Raw genomic sequence first — 19,981 nt, 5'->3', positions numbered from 1 at the left:
GTATTAATAGTATTTATTGTTTAATCCTAAATTAAATATTTCTTTCATGTAGACACAAATCGATAAAATGAATCATGATAGTAGCTTTACTACCTGTACATATGCTCTGGGCTCTGGCTCTTTGAATGAATTGTTTGGTTCTGTCGACATATTACCTTGCAATAATGTAGATTATGCCGTCAAGGTGGCTATTGGTTGAAAAATAATAAATTGTGATCGTACAATCGAATAAACGAATTCAAAGGGGAGGAAGACAAGCACCTTCACGTGGTCCCCCCCGTCAGTAACATACGAAATTATACAAATACGTATGCGAAACGAAGCTTGTCAAACAAGAGCTAATGAGACTGTTCAGCACAGGGTGGGTAGGGAAATGCCCTTTTCAGGGCACGGCAGTGCTCGTACTGTCGAAAAGTACCGACGACCCACCGTACTGCAGCTGAACACCGAGGGCATCACGGCCAGCAAGCTCAACATCATCGAGCACCTGGCCACCAAGCATCAAGCCCTCATCATCCTCCTCCAGGAGACTCACTGTACGTCTGTGGAAAAGTTGGTAATAACCAACTTCACACTCGCAGGCGCAACCTGCAGCAGGAAACACGGCCTCGCCACGTTTGTCCATGACCGGCTGAGCTGGTCCTTGGTTGACCAATCCCAAGCTCAATCGGAGATCGAGTGGCTTTGTGTAGATGTAGCAGGCTACAACATCGTCAATGTCTACAAGCCCCCACCTTCGCGGATAACATCAACAGCCATCCCAGTGTTCCCCCACCCCAGCCTCTACGCTGGTGATTTTAACTGCCACCACACTGACTGGGGCTACAACTCCATCAACAACGACGGAGAAAGTCTGGCCGCTTGGGCAACCAACAACAACCTCGCCCTCTTATACGATCCTAAGGGCGCACCGAGCTTCCACTCCGGTCGTTGGAACACTGGCACGAACCCAGACCTGGCTTTCGCAAGCGATGACCCCGATGATCGCCAGCCGGACAGACGTGTGCTAGAGAAGTTCCCAAGGTCTCAACACCGACCCTCGCTAATCACGGCCCCCTTGCTTGCCACACCTATTCCGAGCAAGCCTGTCAAGCGATGGAACTTCAGAAAGGCCGATTGGGAATACTACAGCTTCCTCACAAACGAAGCTACGCAGTACCTCCCATCTCCACACACCATCAAAGTGGATGAAGCCTACCAGGACTTCTGTGATGCAATCATATCTGCGGCAAAAGACTCCATCCCGCGAGGTCGACGGAAAAACTACATACCTTGCTGGGATGTGGAGTGCGACAGCCTCTACCGCGACTTCCTCCGTTCCCCCCAGGGCACCGCCACCACCAACTCAGCAACAGCCCTGCTGGCAAGATTGGATTCAAAGAGGAAGAAGCGCTGGACAGAAGCCATAGACTCAATCGACTTCACGCACTCCAGCCGCACAGCATGGAGTACACTCAACAACCTCACTGGCAGATCACGTGCCTCTCGTCGCCAATGCCCCATTTCGGCAAATGCAATCGCCTCACAACTTGTGAAAAATGGAGTGCACAGAACGAGAGACCGTGAATCAGACAAGTCCGTCCTCAAGGAAATGACGGACCTCTGGAAGGTCCCAACACCTGTCGAGGGCAACATCTCTGGTGAGTTTACCCCAGAAGAATTTGCCTCCGCCCTCCAGCACCTAAAGCCAGGCAAATCCCCGGGCCTTGACCACCTATGCCCGGAACTAATACTCCATGCTGCCCCCTCTATGAGGTCCTGGTTAAAAGACTTCCTTTCCTGCTGCCTGCGTCACCTGCGCATCCCAAGAATCTGGAGAAGAGCCCTAGTGGTTGCAGTCCCAAAGCCGAAGAAGCCCCCAGGGGATCCGAAGAGCTACCGTCCCATCTCTCTGCTCTGTATCCCCTTCAAGATACTCGAGAGACTTATCTACGCCCGCGTCGAACCGATAATAGACCCTCAGCTCCCTCGGGAACAAGCCGGCTTTCGCCACGGAAGATCAACCGTAGACCAGGTCACTCTGATGACCCAAGACATCGAGGACAGCTTCTCGGCAAAAAAGAAGGCTGGCGCCGTGTTTGTCGATCTCACGGCTGCCTACGACACTGTATGGCACAGCGGCCTTACCTGCAAACTACTTCGTCTCCTTCCTGACAGGCACATGGTCCATATGATTATGGAACTTGTGCAAAACCGCAGCTTTACCCTTTCCACCGGTAGCGGCCGACGAAGTAGACTACGTCGACTCAGGAACGGCGTCCCACAGGGCTCTGTCCTGGCTCCCCTCCTCTTTAACACTTACATCTATGACCTGCCTGACACCATCTCCAGGAAGTATGCTTACGCAGACGATCTGGCTCTCCTGCATCCAGCCGGAGATTGGCAGTCAATGGAGAGGAACCTAAGCCAGGACATGTCAACTATATCAACATATCTCCAGAAATGGAAGCTACAGCTCAGCAAGGCAAAGACAGTGTCGGCGGCCTTCCATCTAAACAACAAGGAAGCAAAACGTGAGATCAACATTACCACCGATGACGAACCCCTCCCCTACTGCGCCGAACCCACCTACCTCGGCGTAACCCTGGACAGGTCACTCACGTACCGACGACACCTAGAGTCACTGCGCAAAAAACTGTCTGCGCGCGTTGCACTTTTGAGGCGGCTGGCGGGTTCCGGCTGGGGAGCTGATGCGAAAACCCTTCGCACAGCTACCTTGGCCCTCGTTCATTCTACCGCTGAGTACTGCGCACCAGTGTGGTGCCGCAGCTCTCACACCCGCCACATTGACACCGCCATCAATGACGCACTACGCACTGTGACTGGATGCCTGCGTCCCACTCCAACGGACTACCTTCCCATCCTTGCAGGCATCCATCCTGCTGAGCTTCGCCGTAAAGGAGCCATGATTTCTCTTGCACGTCGCGCACTGGACCCCGACCACCTCCTCCACAGTACACTCCAGCGCCTACCTGGAGGACAGCAGCGACTGAAATCAAGACGCCCATTTGTGCCCGCCGCACGACAGCTTCTGAACAACGTTGAAGATCTTGGAATAAGTGCGGCACACTGGACGAACTACACATGGAACATGGAGTGGCAAAACAACACATCCCGACTCCGTGATTTCCTACCCGACGTCGATCCCCACCCTCCGGGAATGTCCCTCGCAAGACTCGCGTGGGTCCGGCTTAACCGCCTACGAACCGGCGTCGGTCGCTTTCGTTCAGACATGTGCAGATGGGGCCTGGCTCCCTCACCGGGATGCGAGTGTGGCGCCACAGACCAGACAGTAGATCATGTCGTCCATGACTGCCCAATCCATCAACCACCACATGGAACGCTTGGACTGAAGGCCCTGGATGACGAGACTGTCGAGTGGCTGATGACATCATGCCCAAACATATAGTCCGAAGAACAGCTCATACGACGAAGAAGAACGAATTCAAAAAGGGCCCAATTCTATTTTTTCAAATTTCACTTTTTGTGATTTTCCGATTCTTGTCAGTGTCCTCTAAATGATAACTGAAAGAAGGCCAATTTTTTCAAGCCTATAAACATGAAAAACACCTCCCTCAATATTTTCATTGATTTTAAAAAAGATCCAACTCCAGCAGTTAGGCCTTAATTTTTCCATAGTTTCTCCACAGAATTTTCACCGAGTAACATTTTCAGACATATTACTTCTTACCTATATGTCTAAGCATTTAATCTTCATCGAAATTCCACTACAAAACTAACGTATTTATTTCAAAAACACCTTTGTATGAATTGGGCCTTTCTTAAATTCACGTAGGTATTCAATTGTCAATCAGCGTCTTCGTATTATGACGAGTTCGTACAAGCTGAAGAATACAATATGAAGCAGTTTCCTGTTTTGATTTCTTTCATTTTAAAAAGCACCTGATCTGTCTTCCAAACACAATTAATATAAAGATTTAAATCGTTTTATATTCATTAATACTAATTAAATCTATTCCATGCACATCTCAAACAACATATCAGTCGTGTTTTACATTGATTCAACGTTTGCAAACGACTGATTTGCTGTCTGGAATCTTTAGACAATCTGTGTAACATGGCCTACACTAAATATGGCAGTCTTACATTGTAAAGCAATAGGCTACAGCGCAGATACCAAGATTATATCTTTGTTTACGATTCTGCCTGCTTGTCTCGTGCAAAATGGTGTCAATGCTTTTGCTGTAACCTACTGAGCTTTAAAGAAGCAATCCCACAGATCGCTCATTTATTGTTTGACACAAAAGATTCTGACATTGTTCATGTAACAAACCTTATGAAGAAGATGAATTTGTTGCAATCGTGACAGTTAATTGTTTTATTTCGGTGTTTAGCGAGCCTCCACATCGATTTTTCCCTTCTACCTTTTTCTAGACCTTGTAGGATGCATAGTTTTTTCACTGTGGCGATTACAAATAAAAACAAGTTAAACTGACGACGGTTCATAACAGCCAGTTCACTGTATTAACGCGGTAGATCATCCCGTACATTTCTTAATAATTGCTATCAGGAAATAGGAAACGCCTCATCACAATACGTAGCCCAGATTTGCAACAAGAACACAATTCAACGGTTTGTTTTCTGTTCCATATGGTTTCGGTATTAAATCCACATAATTTGAGGAATGAAGCAAATTTTCTGTTACAAGAAGAGATGACATGGACAGCAAGTTTTTACGTTGAAATAATGTTCTTTCAACTACAACGAAACCAAGCAAAATAAATCTAAACATTCAGGGCGCAACACTCTGCTTACGTTAAAAAAGTAATCAAACACATTTGAAGAATAAAAAAGAAACAAAAAACTAGTAGCAATAAATAGGAAATGAGATGCAGTGTTGTACGCGTCATTGAAATAATTTGACGGCGTCAGCGTCAGCGCGAATTGCCTAAAAACTTTACGGCGTAAAGGACTGCGTAAGCTCTTAAAGAAATTGACGGCGTCAGCGCTAATTTCTAGCGCTATTTTTTGCCAGCGTCTCATAAAACGGAAATATTTCAACCAAGTTCAGCCTAACAATAGCTATAAATAAAGAGCAGGTATTATGTTTTGAGACTGTATTGTAATTAGCTGCTCAGCTTATTAGTTATTTCCTTGCAGAAAAACAAGCATTTTAAAACGTTTGTCTGACAATCTGCTGCGTTCGGAACGCATATTCAGGGGCGCCGGAGCGATTTTTGACTGGATGGGCAGGAGTATGAAAAAAGGGCACTTTTGTTGCTGAAAGGCCAATTTTTTTTGTAAGTTTTAAGATAAGATATAGCCTAGCGATAATGCTCATCTATCAGCTCATTGTCGAGTAATGATACAAGTGGCCGCTATACAAAGAACAATGGCGCGGAAGGGCATAATGCTGTTTTATAATGATGTAATATAACTTACTGTGATGGAGAATTTTGTGTCGTGAATATTATTTTGAGGCAAAAATAGAACATTATAATTAGGCTAATAGCGAATAGCATAAATTGTTATAATGCAAAGTGTGCAGTAGCTTACATGACCTTAAAAGGGCACCATTGCCCCCTCTTCCCTCCCCATCCACAGAAATTTGAGGGCAGGGGGGCATTCGCTCCCCCCCGCTTCCGGCGCCCCTGCGCATATTGTCCTTTCCAAGTGAAAACATGCGTTCCACAGCAGCGCTGGTTGGTATTGGTGTGTTGTATTTCAAAAACAAGTTGAAAACGTTTAGTTGGAAAGGTATCACTGTTCCAAGCGTGCTGTGATAGTTTAGCATGCATAAATCTTTTAACGAGGTCCACTGCACCAACATCGCTCTTTTCAGGGGCATAGAGCTCTTGAAATAAAGTAGGCTATATTCAACGTCCGCGATGCCATTCATGGATTTTTCGCTTTCTGTCTCTGATCCCTCGTTCTCAATACATGGGTGATCACCATTTGGCGAAGTTCTTCCGCATGTATTCCAGGGAGCCATTCCAACCAACGCAAAAGCCGGTAATTCGGATGAGTCGCGCTGGCCAGAATACATTGTGAAACTCTTATTGTGAAACGAGATTTTCCATGAAAACAAAAAATGACGCTTAGCGCTTGACGCTTAAAATCGGCAAAATAGTTGACGGCGCTATCACTTCCGTTAACTGAAAAATAATTTGACGGCGCTAGCCTCAGCGTCAACAAAAAGTTGACGCCGTCAAATGACGCCGTCAAATTGACGGCGTCAACGTACAACACTGATGAGATGTTACCTATCCAAACAGCAAAATCAGTCATTTTTTAATTTTACAATGTTAAAGAGAGCATCTCAACCATCCTTTTGCATCTGCCACTGATGGAGATTGAAATATTTGAAAATAACCTAATTCTACCGAGAGCCTTATTCAAATAATCCAATCATTCAATAATCCAATCATTAGGCTACTTCTCGTAGGCTTTGGTTGGATTGCAGGCAAGTTATAGGTTACGTTTACAGGCGGGGAATCAAAAACAAACTTTTTTTTGAAAAACTTTCTATCACATTGTGGTAAGCCGTTTGGGTGTCATGCTTTGAATAGATTTCTATCATGTCATCTGTCACATGCTGTTTAACATCGCTTAATTGTCGGTAACTTTATGCAAATATAAGTTACCGTTGTAGTTGCACAAAAATGTAGTTGTTGCACAAAAATAGTTGACACAAAAATAGACAAATTAATAAACAGGTTGGTACAGCGAAGAGAGAGGAAGAAAACACAACATTTTATGGTTTAAAAACATTTTGTTACGGTTACAGATGTTAGCCTAATTCTTCAAAAGTACATAGAGAAATGCTTTCAGTGTGAGATAAACTATGCCAAACTTCAAGTTTTATATCCAAATCAAAATCTTTAAGGTTTGGAGAGAAAATCAAAGATATTTGAAACCGCTCGAACGGTGCATCAACGTACGGTAAATATTTTATGCGGATACTTTCCGGTAGGTGGTGCATGGGAAGAGTTGTTGAAGCACAATTCAGTTAAAAGCTTTTTGAAAGTCATAAAACAACGGCAACGAAACTTTCAATGATTCATTTGCAAAAAAAAACAAACAGCAATGCTCAGACTATGAAAACTTTTCTGGACCTTAAACATTTTACGGTTTTCCACCGCATAAACTATCTGATTATAGAAGTACCAAATCTTTCAGACGTGTTGTTTTGTCGAGAGGCTGATAAAAATATTGACAGTCTTAGCCTATATTAAACCCATTGCAACGACATAGTTGCCGAAGTCCACTCTGCGATTAAAGATGCTACATAGCAGTCGGAGCAGTGAAGAGATATGCCGTTATACAATTAACTGAACTCATAGTCTTGGCATGTCATTAGGCGCTGTCTTTCCGAAAAAGAACCGTGTGCTCTGGACTGAAGTGATATCGATCTTTCGCCCTTTCGAGTGTTGAGGAAGCGTACTCACGATTCCATTCAATTAATTTCAATGTACGTGCCCTTTGTATGCCAACCCTGCCACAATTAATGTACTTTTGGCTGGGCTCAAGCGTGCTCACTGCTCAATTGTTTGACTTCATCATTTGTCAAACTTGCAAGTTCTCAAAATTTGTAAAGTAGCCTATGTTGCAGTGGATATTTTCCACGCGCTGTCTATTCACATCTTATGAGGAACATCTGATTATCTGAATTAAATAACCTTTTTGGCTTCTCAGTGCCCCCAGTTGCATCCTCAGAATGTTGTTCCGGATTTGGAGAGAGTATAGGCGAATGCTTTTGTGTGTGGATTTTGTTTTGTTTTTGCAGTAATTTTTTTCTAGTGTGTGTTTGATATTTGTGGCAAAGCAAAGTTATTATTTAGTTATCAATTGAATTTTATTTAGATTGGTAAAGGCATGACGATATGTGTTGTTTGGTGCCCCTTGGATAGGCTAGATTTCACATAGGCTAAATAAAAGTTGTATAGTTTATGTTAAATAGGCCCAGAATAGGCTATATAAATAGTTACCATGTAGGCTATTGTGCGTGAAGCTATGCTGAAATTAACTAGATTGAAAGATTTAGAGGGGAAAATGCGACAGTTCTCTGACCTTCAGGCAGGCAACAGGCATGCATATCGTGTTGAACGAGAGCAAAAGTGTTATTAAATAATGTTATTCTGTCTGTCAAGCAACATAGACATAAATATTTACACTAGGTTTGGAAAAGCTATTTTTCTAAATATAGATTAGTGCTGTAAAAAACACCACACCAGTTTTGTTCCTGCTACACTGTAGTGTTTAGTGCAATAGTGTTGTTTTGGCTTACCAAAAAATTGTTTTTCAATAGTTGTTTTCACCTCATCAAGGTATTGTCTGGTCATGTCACCACCAACGAAATAAAGTTTAAGAGAAAACGAGGCTCATATTGCTCAAAAGTGCTTTTCTTTTCTGGTTAGATAGTTTTCTTTGTAATTTAAAATAAAATTGGACACATTTGGCGATAAAGAGTTTTATATGCTTAGTTTAAAGGAAACCAATTCAGTGTAGCCAGATAACCAGTTCTAGCTCTAAATTAGATAAATTTTAACAACACTCAAAGTAAAAATAAAGACCATTTTTGGTCACGTAAAGTTTAATAAACAACTGAATTTTAAAATGGGTAAATTTACGTATTTTTATCGAAGCAGTGCAATGAGAAAGAGCTGGTGAGGTAAAGAACATGTTCAAGTCAGTGAGGAATTGACTTGTAGGCATCTGGCAACACTTACACAAATCAAGTCTCAACAGTACAAATCAAGGTGTAGCCTTAGCCTGTGAACTTTCAATTTTTATGTGTAGGCAAATAGCCTAATTTTCCAAATAAAAGCCAGCGGTTGTTATCGCACAGTTGCCTATTTAGCATTTTTTAAATTTTCCAGGTTCTGCTTTCTGAATTCTGATCACCATTTTTTTTCATGGACAGTAGTCCAACAAACATGTCCCAATCTTGGCGTATGCCAGATGTATTGCTTCGGATATTTCCATACAATTTTTTATCTTGAATGCACTGGGCTGGCACATCTTATTTGAGAAATTAAATTTCCGATTCATAATGTGAAAATTAAAAAAGTACAGCAACTAAACCAAACCTAGCAAAATTTTAGAATCTACGTATACCGGTATGATCTTATTGGTCTAGTAGATCCATGTATGCATGATACTGCCTAAGATTAAACAAAAGTTTCAATAAACCATAGTTAGTAAAATATGTAATCAGCCAGCCTGCGTTTATTGGTTCTACTGCTGCTTGCAGACATAGGATACCTAACCAATTGGAACTTAGTTTGCATGAGATGAACATTGCACTCATGTAAGATAAAGTGTTTCAATGTTATGCATTTCAGAAAATTATTTTATTTTAAAATGCTTCATGATATCCACAAAATTTATGCTGGGATTTTGCATTGCAAGCATTGCAAGGGTGTATGTTTGGTTGTCATAATAATTTGAAGTGGCTATTTTTACACACTTGTAACAATGGTTGCTTGTGATAAGTGTTGCCAGAATTAGGATTAAATTTTCTCAGATTAGAGCAGAATTCATTTTCTGGCAATGCTATTATGGCTATATTACGACAAGCTTAATAATTTGTTTCAATAAATCCTGTTTTGCAAAGTTTTCACTGTTCTTTCTTTCTGGTCACGAATCTTATTAACTGTATTTAATCAACTAGCCAAACCAAAACGAGCTAAACTATGTTTAGGTTTATGGGAGAAGATTTGACACTGTAAGTGATCGAAATGACAAAAGCAATAAGTGTGTTTTCAAAGGAAGTGGTTGTTATTAGAGCTTGACCGATATCACTTTTTCAGGCCGATGCCGATATTTATGAAATTTTTAGGCCGATACCGATATATTTCAACCGATATATATCAACTACGAAAAATATGTTACCAACAAAGTTTTTTAGCAACAAACCAGTCCAAAAAAGTTTATGCATTGGTTGCTGTAATGGAAAAATCATTCTTAACAGTAACCACAAAAAAACACCAAACAGAAAAGAAACAACCAAATGCAATGCTGTTTTGTGTTCAATTCAATAATCAAAGTTCAACAGTTTCAAATTGTAGTTCAAAAACATAGTTTCTCAGCATTCATGCCAAGAAGAGAACATCTTTAGTCATCGTAAATCAGTCCAACACGACAGGAGTTTCTGCGAGGATTTGCACAAAGACCGGTATCACCGCCACTAGTACGATAAACAGAAGCACAACCAGGCAGCACCAATTAAATAGGCAGCTATAAGAGTGCCCTTCCATGTGCACAAAATAAGACATTCAAAAGCATACCCACGTGCTGCATGCAAAAATGGATTGTGTGCAGCCGCTTGCACTTGCATGTAATTATAACGAGAGAGTTTACTACATTTGTGTTTGAGCAACTTGTGTTTCTTCTAAAGGCATGTATGACTGATTTTGAGTGTGCTTTTGCTGGTCGATGAATATCGGCAAAAAATACGATACAATATATCAGCTGCTCCTAATATCGGCCGATAAATATCGGCTGACCGATATATCGGTCGAGCTCTAGTTGTTATTACTAACAAATCTGTTCTGGAATGTATGATTCTTGTGACTTCACTAGGCCTATTTAGCCTTTTTTGTAGCTATAGCTTTCTTGGGAAAAACTTGTAAAACGTGACCTTGTAGCCCTGAACATGGACTCTGTCAACCCAATAAATCGCGAGGTGTGGAGCGGAAGGCTTCGTTCTCGACAGACAGGCCACACCCTCGACATGGGGATTAATTCATGGCCTGTATAATCAAAATTGGTTGATGATGATAGCCACTGCCTATGTAAAAAAAGCTAGAAGGGTGAAACTGAGCAAATTGCACTTTGGGTTATGCTATTCAACTGCTGTAGTAGGATTCTTGTTAAACTACAAGTTTGCTGCATGAGTTTTTAAAATTATGTATTTCATTTTACAGGAATGGAGTGATTGCTCACATTTGTAAGATTTTAATGAAAATGCTTGATTAAAAACAAGGTTCACTTAGTTTTGTTTGGAATATCTGATTGACTGTGAGCAAATGGCTGCTAAGCCTTTGCCTCGTATTCGTGCTGGAATATCAGGAAGTCCTGTTCTCTCTAGTAAAAGATCTGTTACTTTACCTGGAAAATCAAAATCCCAAGATTTCCGTAATCAAACCAAACACCATCTTGCTACTCCACATGAGAACGCAATATCGGATGATGTGAAAACATCTTCAGAGTCTGTACACAATGTTTCACAAGCTGGGAAGTCGGTGACAACAGCTAAACACAACAATAACAAATTTTGTAGTTCACCATCACTGCTTGAAAAAATGGAAAGTGAATTGAACAATCTTTCCAGTCAAGATGCATTGGAAAGGTTGTCTGTCAATGCGAATGACATGGTCAATCATTCTCCTGAAAGCTCAGATCCAGCTAAAGAGATTGTTCGCCTAAAAGAGCTAATGATGCTACAGGTGTCTCTTATTAGCCGTCAACAAGATTTGCTGAAACTGAGAGATAAAGAAATTTTACACTTGAAAACAACTACACAATCTTACAAAAGCCGGTTAGAGAGGATGGAAAGAAGAATAATATTGTCACGACGTCATAGCGATATTTCTGGTTCAGTTACACAGTCAAAGTTAGAATACACTGCATCAAACTCTGCAACTGGAAAGTCGAATCAACCAACAGAAACTGAAGTGTTCAATGACAGCTCTGAACTTTGTGGTCGCTCAAGTGAGGAAAAAACCTTGTCTTTTGCACCAACTCCCCATAAACGAAAAATGTCACTTGCGGAAGCTAAAAGTGATGCGAAGACTCGTAAACTACCTGATGATAATGACGCAGTGTCTCCCAGCCAGTTAGAGTTCACCTCACCAACTTCACTAATACAATCTGCATATGCGGCTAGTGGGTATGTTCCTGTACCGATGTCTTTCATAGATCGATGTTATAATCAGTTGGCCCCATTGAGCTCTCCAGACAACAAAGATGTTTCTTCATTATCTACACCTTGTATTCGTGATTATGTTTCTCCTAAATCTATAACACTTAAAGTGTGCGAGCACTGTCCTCAGTGTGCTGTGATGGCAGCCGGGGTGAAGGCATCTATGCCACTCTCTGAGCACATTGTTACCATTACAAATGCTAAACCTTGCCCCGAAGTGGCTTCTACATCGTCACATGATGATTTTGCAACAACAAAACCTCCTATGGAAGCCGGAGCATCCTCAGAAGCCCCAACCTTGATGGAAGCTGACTATGATTATCACGTGTATAATAACTTGCGCGACCAAGACGCGTATCGTTTCACCGATCTGGACTGCCAGGTTGGGAAAGACGACTCTTTGAATATCCCGACATGGAGGGTTCATAGATGCACTCCATTGTCCCATCAGCTGCACGGAAAGGAGGTCAAAGAAGTTATCGACGATGAGGCATATTCGAAGCGGCACGGAAGATTAGAGATTTCTGAAAAGCGTCGAAAACGTTGGGACATTCAGCGCATTCGCGAATATCGCTATAACGAGAAATTAAGACAAAAACTTTCCAAGCAAAATGCTGACAATGATTTTGAAAGTTTCGCTCCATCACTCGGTGACGTCACGGCCATAGAGGTCCGGGATAGTTTACCAGTCAATGTGTTTGGTTATTCTTTAATGGCGTTGAAACGTGAAGAGTTTTCATTACCAAGTGATTTGTGATTCTGTGTTTTCAAAATGGTTCTTTTTTTGATTAGGCGTAGTTTGATTTTTTAATCCACAATCTTTGAAACAATTTATTTTCATGAAATTCCGACTTATTATTCCACTGCCATGTAAGCACGTTTTGTTTTATTTGTTGCATCACAATGACGTTCTCTGTACGTAATTTCAAGTAAAGTTGTTTATTTTAATAGAATAAACTTAATGTTTGTATTCTATCCGCCCGATAGCTCAGTTTGTAAACAGCGCACGACTTTGTAACCGAAGAAGCAGCTCAAGCAGCGCTGCTGGTTCGACTCTCGGGGTGAACACTTGAGCAACGCATTTCAAAAATAGATCTCTATTAACCGGCACCTTGTAGATGGAATAATTCACAAACAAGCAGTAACTTCACTTTGCCAATCTCAGTGACCGGTGGCCCTGCGTTAGTGGTTCAGAGCTTTTACAAGTATGCGGATTGCGGAACTGCCAGGAATAACCTATCGAAGAAGCTCATTCCGAGCATAAAGATCCCTTCAATCATCCACCTCAGGTTAACGTTTCTCTTAGAAGCTTGTTGACTTTCAAGTCCATAATTATTCGTCAGTAGCGGATTCAACTTGGTTTGTTTCTCATGTCAACGAATTGTGATGGTTTCGTGTCAAAAGTTTTTCTCCGAGATTATGCTCTTTGCGTATGAGCCCCTTTTGTTATTTCTTCGTAGTGAGAAACATTCTTGGTAGTCTGGCATACCTACAGAGGCTTTGAACCACTGACGCAGGTTCAATTATTAAGATCGACCACTGAAGCTCCCGCTTGTTGTCTGTCATCTATGTCATCCACTAGGTGTCGCTGATTGAAAAGATTTCCTTGAACAATCGTTGCTGGAAGTTTCTTCGTTCACAGTGCCGGTCGGCGTTCATTCATATGCCCCAACTAGCTTCAGGCCGTAAGTGACAAATAGAGATACATCCATTCCAATCTAGCCGTCCACATTCATCCCAACTAGCTTCAGGTCGTAAATGATAGATATGAAATTCAAAATGCTGCACTAAACCATAATCTTGTCACACATCTGAAGATGCGCCACACGCTGAGAAAATTTAGCTTCCAATAGCGATTCTTAACCGGTGTGCCATGGAATGCCATCAGGTGCGCCGCAGGGTAAATGAAAAAGAATAAATCAAAGGTTGTGCTGTGTACTTTTATTATTTAGAATTAGTATTACAAAATATTTCTCATAACTTCGTTGGTTTTGAGTCTTTATCCTCGGACTGACAAAGCCTTGATAGGTTAATCCTGGTAGTTTCGCATACTTGTAGAGGTTTTTGACGCAGGGTCGGTCACCGAGATTAATAGAGTGAAGCTTCCGTTTTTTACTGCCGGGAAATTAATCCATTCACTAGGTGACGCTGAATGGAAAGAGTCCTAAAATGCGTTGCTCAAGCGCACACCCCGAGAGCCGAACCAGCGCCGCGTGATCTTGAGCCCGGCGCTTAACCACTGAGTATTAAGTTACTTTATAGATAATACAGCTATATGAGGCCTATGCAATAAAACTTTCAAGCAATTCAAGAGAATTTTTGGTATTCCAAAAAATTTTTCAATCACTTTCGCTCGCCTGGTGCGCCACCACATATTCAGAGAGGTCTGCAGGCAGAGGCGTAGCAACCGCCCTCCGATCGGAGGAGGCCCCGCAAGGAATGAGGGCCCCTTCGCCGAAGTTTTTGGAAGACTATCGAAATACAGGATATAACCACGTGGTCACAAACGCACGCGAAATAGCAGAGCTTATTGGTATCATTGAGCAGGTGTTTTCAAAAAACAAGGTGCGACGTTGGAAGAGAATGTTTGGTTACGAATGTGCTGGTGATTCGAGTCGTCTTTCTGAAGAAAAATTCAAATCGCAATTTTTTCTTGTTCTCACTGATCAGGCCATGTCTTCTCTGTGTCTTTGCGCTTTGACCAACTCGTGGATTGCTTGATTGAATCTTTATCCTCGGACTGGGAAAGCTTCTTGCAGAGCTTAATCCTGGCAGTTTCGCATACTTGTAGAGGCTTCGAATCACTGACGCAGGCCCGGTCATCGAGATTGAAGCTTCCGATTGTTGAAGTCTTGTTGCCGGGGAACTATTCCATCCATTAGATGCCGCTGAATGGAGAGCAGTCCTTAACGTGCGTTGCTCAAGCGCACACCCCGAGAGTCGAACCAGCGCCGCTTGATCTTGAAGCTTCTTCGTTTCAGAAGTGACGCGCTAACCAATTGAGCTATCGGGGTGGACCAACTCGTGGAGTGGAACAAGTTGCTTGAATTTCTGTACAACGCTAGCACTAGCAGACTGAAGAAGTGTCTCAGAGAAAATGGTTGGGTTGGTTGGTTTTGAATCTTTATCCTCGGACTGACAAAGCCTTGATTGGTAATTCCTGGTAGTTTCGCATAGGCTCTTGACGCAGGGTCGGTTACCGAAATTGGCAGAGTGAAGTTTTCCGATTAGTGAAGTGTTGTTGACAGGAAATTATTCCATTCACTTCATTCATTCATAGCTTGTCACGCCAGTGTCGGAGCCAGGTAAGAGCATTGTTTGTGATGTTTTTGAGGTCGTTGTCATCACATGAAGGCTAAGGGGGCAGTTGGTGAGGATGTGCTTCATCGTCTGATTGTCTAGGCCGCAATCACACAATGGGTCAGGAGTCATCTTCCATCGGAAAAGATTGCTTTTATTTCTCCCGACTCCGCAGCGGGCTCTGTTTAGGCAGCACCACTCTCTTCTCTCCTGGGGGATCATGTTGAGAGCCTTCACGTGGCGATCCCCGTTAATCCTTTACAGGAGACTAATCTCAACACTACACTCCAGTTACTGCCAGAGAGAGCATATTTAGGGTGGTAAAAGGATAGACCCTCGGCCCTACGATGAAAATTCCATTCACTAGGTGCAGCTGAATGGAGAGCAGTCCTGAATGAAATGAATTGCTCAAGCGCACACCCCGAGAGTTGAACTTGCGCCGCGTGGTCTTGAGCGAGCACGTAACCACTGATCTAATGGGGCGGACAATGGAACTGGACAATCACTGCAAAAAAATTAAAAGAAAAATGGGAGACATTGATGCCAACGAACTAATAATGGAATTGAATCGTTTTTGTAGGCCTGCCCTATATGTCATCGAGAAAGAGAGAGGACTTGTCACGGCAAGCATTTTTTTAATGTACAAGAACAGCCTTCAGGAGATAGGTTATATCCGAATCTTTGCATTAGCATCAGAATTCTTCTGACCGACCACACCAGTTACTGTCGCCTGTGCTGAAAGGACCGTCAGCAGAATAAAACTGATCAAGAATATCCTGCGCTTAACCATGGTAGATGACAGGCTTTCTGCTCTTGCAATTACCATCGAAAACAAGCTTCCCAAACCCCTGGACTATGACCCATTACAATTTGCGCAGAACAAGGCTCGAAAGAAGCGCTTTGCGTAATTATGGAATATATGTCCACACTTTCACTGTAGACCTGTGTATACACAGTGGTGGGCGCAGCTAATGTAAAAGTTAGCTTTCAACAAAGAAATCAGCGGATTTCCAATAAATTTACTTTCGCTAACGAGTCCGCTAAAATTTCTAACTATTAGCGAAAATGCCAATCCGCTAACCAAAGCGTTCGCTTTGCTAATTAGTGGAACTATGCCCTCTACTGTGTATACATAATATGAACCCTGCATGTTGTGTAAAATAAATACCACATTCCAGTTTCTGCGTTGGAAGGGACCCCGGACTTATGTTCGGAAGGGGCCACGTTCTTTGTTGCTACGCCCTGTCTGCAGGTGCACTTTGAGGTAAAAAAGTTAACAAACGCTTTATCGCATTGAGTCAGTTTAAGGATTACATGACGATGCTATTCTCATGCTGCCCTTCCCACCACAAGACGTCATATGATGTTCGAACCTTTCCTTTCAGTGCAAGCTGCATAACTGACTCGAATATCCACAGATTTATCAAAATGTTTCCTCGTAGTTCAAACCTTCTTTTCCTCCAAGTCATATAAACGATTCTTGTAATAATACACCGAGAGGTTGGTTGTAAAAATGTAATTAACAACATCAGCTCAAATCGTCGAAGAGAGAAACTTCAAAACTAACATCGGGATGCCTGCAAATTGTCTTCAAGGCAATGTGACGTCATAGAAGCTTTCGCGGATGAGCATGTGAGACAACAAGCGATGAAATTGCAAACTTTTAAAAACACGAAATTGGGCGACATCATTAAAAGCGTCCACTGCACATTGGAAACATGGAAGAGCTTCGTTGCTCGTCAGATCAAGCATCGAATGATTGGGAGTTAGGGATATTCCGAGGAATAAAGTGAACACAAACGGGACATGTTGGTGTTTCGTGGTTAACGGTTGGAAGTAGAGATGTACCGATACCAATATTTTGGCCGATACCGATCCCGATATCACTTTTTTAGGCCGATACCGATACTGATACCGATATTTTGGCCGATACTTTAGTGTTACAAAAAGAAGCAATTTTGGTATTTGCAAGGAAATATATCAAATGCTAAGTTTTACCTTATTTGCATAAAACTATTAAAAAAAACTTTGGGTTGGCATAATTTATTAAAGATTCAAGAATCCAATCTCAACCACATTGTTGTGTCATAATAGTAGGTTTTAGTAATGAAAGGCCACCGTAATTGAGGATTGGGGTACAAGGGAAGAAACATTACATCATAATTGGGGTTTCTGAAAAATTAATAAAATGTTTGCGCAAACTCTCCAAATAAGGCTATCATAATTGATAATAAGATGTAAAATGTAAACCAAGTGATTTGTGTAGTCGTACAAAAACTACTCGACAAGTAATGTGCAACCTAAGGGCGTTTGGTTGAAAAGCTTTTGCCAGGCCAAGACTACCCAGGTAGCAAAAATGCACAATTCTGCATCGCTCCCACCCCGCCAAACGCTCAAAAAACCTGTGCAACTCGGCTGCCCCCAGCAAGCCAGCTCCACCAGTCGGCAATTCAACTTGCACCCTTAGCCGCAACAAAATCACCAAGCCCAAACAATGTCACAGCAGAATAAGTAGGCCCAAAAAGAAAGCAATGGGGCCACAAATCCTCAAAAAACCAATCAAAATGGTCCCGTTGCGCCCAAGATGACAACCTCATTGCGAAGAAAGGAGCATCCCCCCCGGCCACCAGCACAAGGCTGAGCACTCACCAGCACAGCGAGCTACCGCGATTCGCCAACCACAACGGTGCAGCTTCCACACTAGCCATTTCAATTCTTGTCGATGTCAATTCTTGCTACAAAACGGCTGCCGAGAAACATATAGTTGATTGGATGGTCTAAATGGCTAGTGGGTCATTCCATGCCAAATGAGCAAATTTTTTGGAAAAATTACACCACATGTCATAGATTTTATTGAAATTTGGCATACTTGTAGATGTCAAAGAAATATGAAGAATGCAAAAAAATTTTTGAAAAATTTAAACATTGGTGGAGTTATGGACATTGGAAAAATCACCATTTTTGCCTGTTCCACTTCAGTGATTTTGTCCAATTTCTTGTCATATTTCTAATTTCTTATCCTATGATCATACAATATGGCTGAAAATTGCTAAACAGACATTTTAAGATCCAAGGAATCCAAAAATGTAAACTAAAAAGTTGACAGAGAACTTCTTGATATGATTATAAAGGTTTCAACTTGCTACATGCATTTTTCGGAGGCCAAACTTTGAGGGCCTATAAAAAAAATGGGTATAAAAATTAAGAACTGAAATTCACATGTTTTATACTTATACCAATACACTTTCATGTCAAATAAAAAAATTGAATTAATTTTGATAACTACTATGATAAAAGTTAGATTTTCTGACTTGCAAATTTTGACCTTTTTTACACTCATTGTTCAAGATTTTTGTCTATGACATCACAATTTACATTATTGCTTGTTGATGACATCACAATTTACATATTGTTTGTCATGACAATTGTTATGTAGCTCATGACCGAATTGAATACTGGTAATACACTAAGGTTTAGTGCAGTAGGCCATGCACCATAGTAGTGGTAACTTGTAGAGTTATTGAGTTAATTACTCTTTTAACTGTGATTTCAATTTTAGGTTGTCCTATTAGCAATGTATTATTCCTAACATGCTCCACAGATCTTGCAACCAGAAAAGATACTTTTCCCACTGTTCAAGTGTTCAAAGCCTGTCTACCTGCTTGAAGCAGAGAAATGTCAAGGTTCATAATAAACATGTTCATCTGTTTCTGCAAGTCCACCAATGTCCAAAAACCCAATGCTTCTAGCAAAGTGAATTTTTATGGTACAATACCTTATTTTTTTCCAATGTCATAATGCTGTGATGAATCCATAACAATTGTGTTATTGTAAAACTAATGTAGTATTATACTAATAATATGATAACTACTATAGTGCATGGCCTACAACGTTAAACCTTAGTGTATTACCAATATTCAATTCATTTATGAGCTGCATTATGACAAACAATATGTACATTGTGATGTCATCCACAAGCAATAATGTAAATTGTGATGTCATAGACAAAAATCTTGAACAATGAGTGTAAAAAAGGTCAAAATTTGCAAGTCAGAAAATCTAGCTTTTATCATAGTAGTTATCAAAATTAATTCAATTTTTTTATTTGACATGAAAGAGTATTGGTATAAGTCCAATACATGTGAATTTCAGTTCTTAATTTTTATACCCATTTTTTTTATAGGCCCTCAAAGTTTGGCCTCCGAAAAATGCATGTAGCAAGTTGAAACCTTTATAATCATATCAAGAAGTTCTCTGTCAACTTTTTAGTTTACATTTTTGGTTTTCTTGGATCTTAAAATGTCTGTCTAGCAATTTTCAGCCATTTTGTTTGATCATAGGTTAAGAAATTAGAAATACTATAGGAAATTGGACAACATCACTGAAGCGGAACAGGCAAAAATGGTGATTTTACTAATGACCATAACTCTGCTAATATTTAAACTTTTTCAAAATTTTTTTTTGTATTCTTCATATTTCTTTGACATCTACAAGTATGCCAAATTTCAAAAAAATCTATGACATGTGGTGTAACCCATTTGCTCATTTGGCATGGAATGACCCTAGTGTGGAAGCTACACCGTTATGGCCAGCGAATCGCAACAGCCCGCCGCACCAGTAAGCGCCCAGCCCTGTGCCGACAGCAGGGAAGGACACTTCCCCCCACAATGAGGCTGTCATCCCAAGCGCAACAAGACCACTTATTGATTAGTTCAGTGAGGATTCGCAGTCCCACCGCCCCCACCCCGAGCCCACCCAATCCACCACGACATTGTTCAAGCCTGGTGAGTCCAC

The 19,981-nt window shown here is 41.5% G+C and overlaps 1 protein-coding gene across 1 annotated transcript; it reads left to right on the top strand.

Moving 5' to 3' along the window:
* Window positions 1–10,899: 10,899 nt before the first annotated feature.
* LOC145784589 (uncharacterized) lies at window positions 10,900–12,851 on the top strand. The gene has a single exon (XM_082596445.1). The coding sequence runs from the start codon at window positions 10,992–10,994 to the stop codon at window positions 12,642–12,644; it is 1,653 nt and encodes a 550-aa protein (XP_082452571.1). The 5' UTR covers window positions 10,900–10,991; the 3' UTR covers window positions 12,645–12,851.
* Window positions 12,852–19,981: the final 7,130 nt, after the last annotated feature.

Source organism: Aplidium turbinatum, chromosome 15 (assembly GCF_918807975.1).
Source record: "Aplidium turbinatum chromosome 15, kaAplTurb1.1, whole genome shotgun sequence".
Lineage (NCBI taxonomy): Eukaryota > Metazoa > Chordata > Ascidiacea > Aplousobranchia > Polyclinidae > Aplidium > Aplidium turbinatum.
Note: the sequence above shows the minus strand (reverse complement) of the source record. Positions and strands in the feature narration are given on the sequence as shown.

Bases quoted from the DNA above. Each gene is read 5' to 3' on its own strand.
- LOC145784589 (XM_082596445.1), top strand. From the start codon at position 10,992: ATGGCTGCTAAGCCTTTGCCTCGTATTCGTGCTGGAATATCAGGAAGT.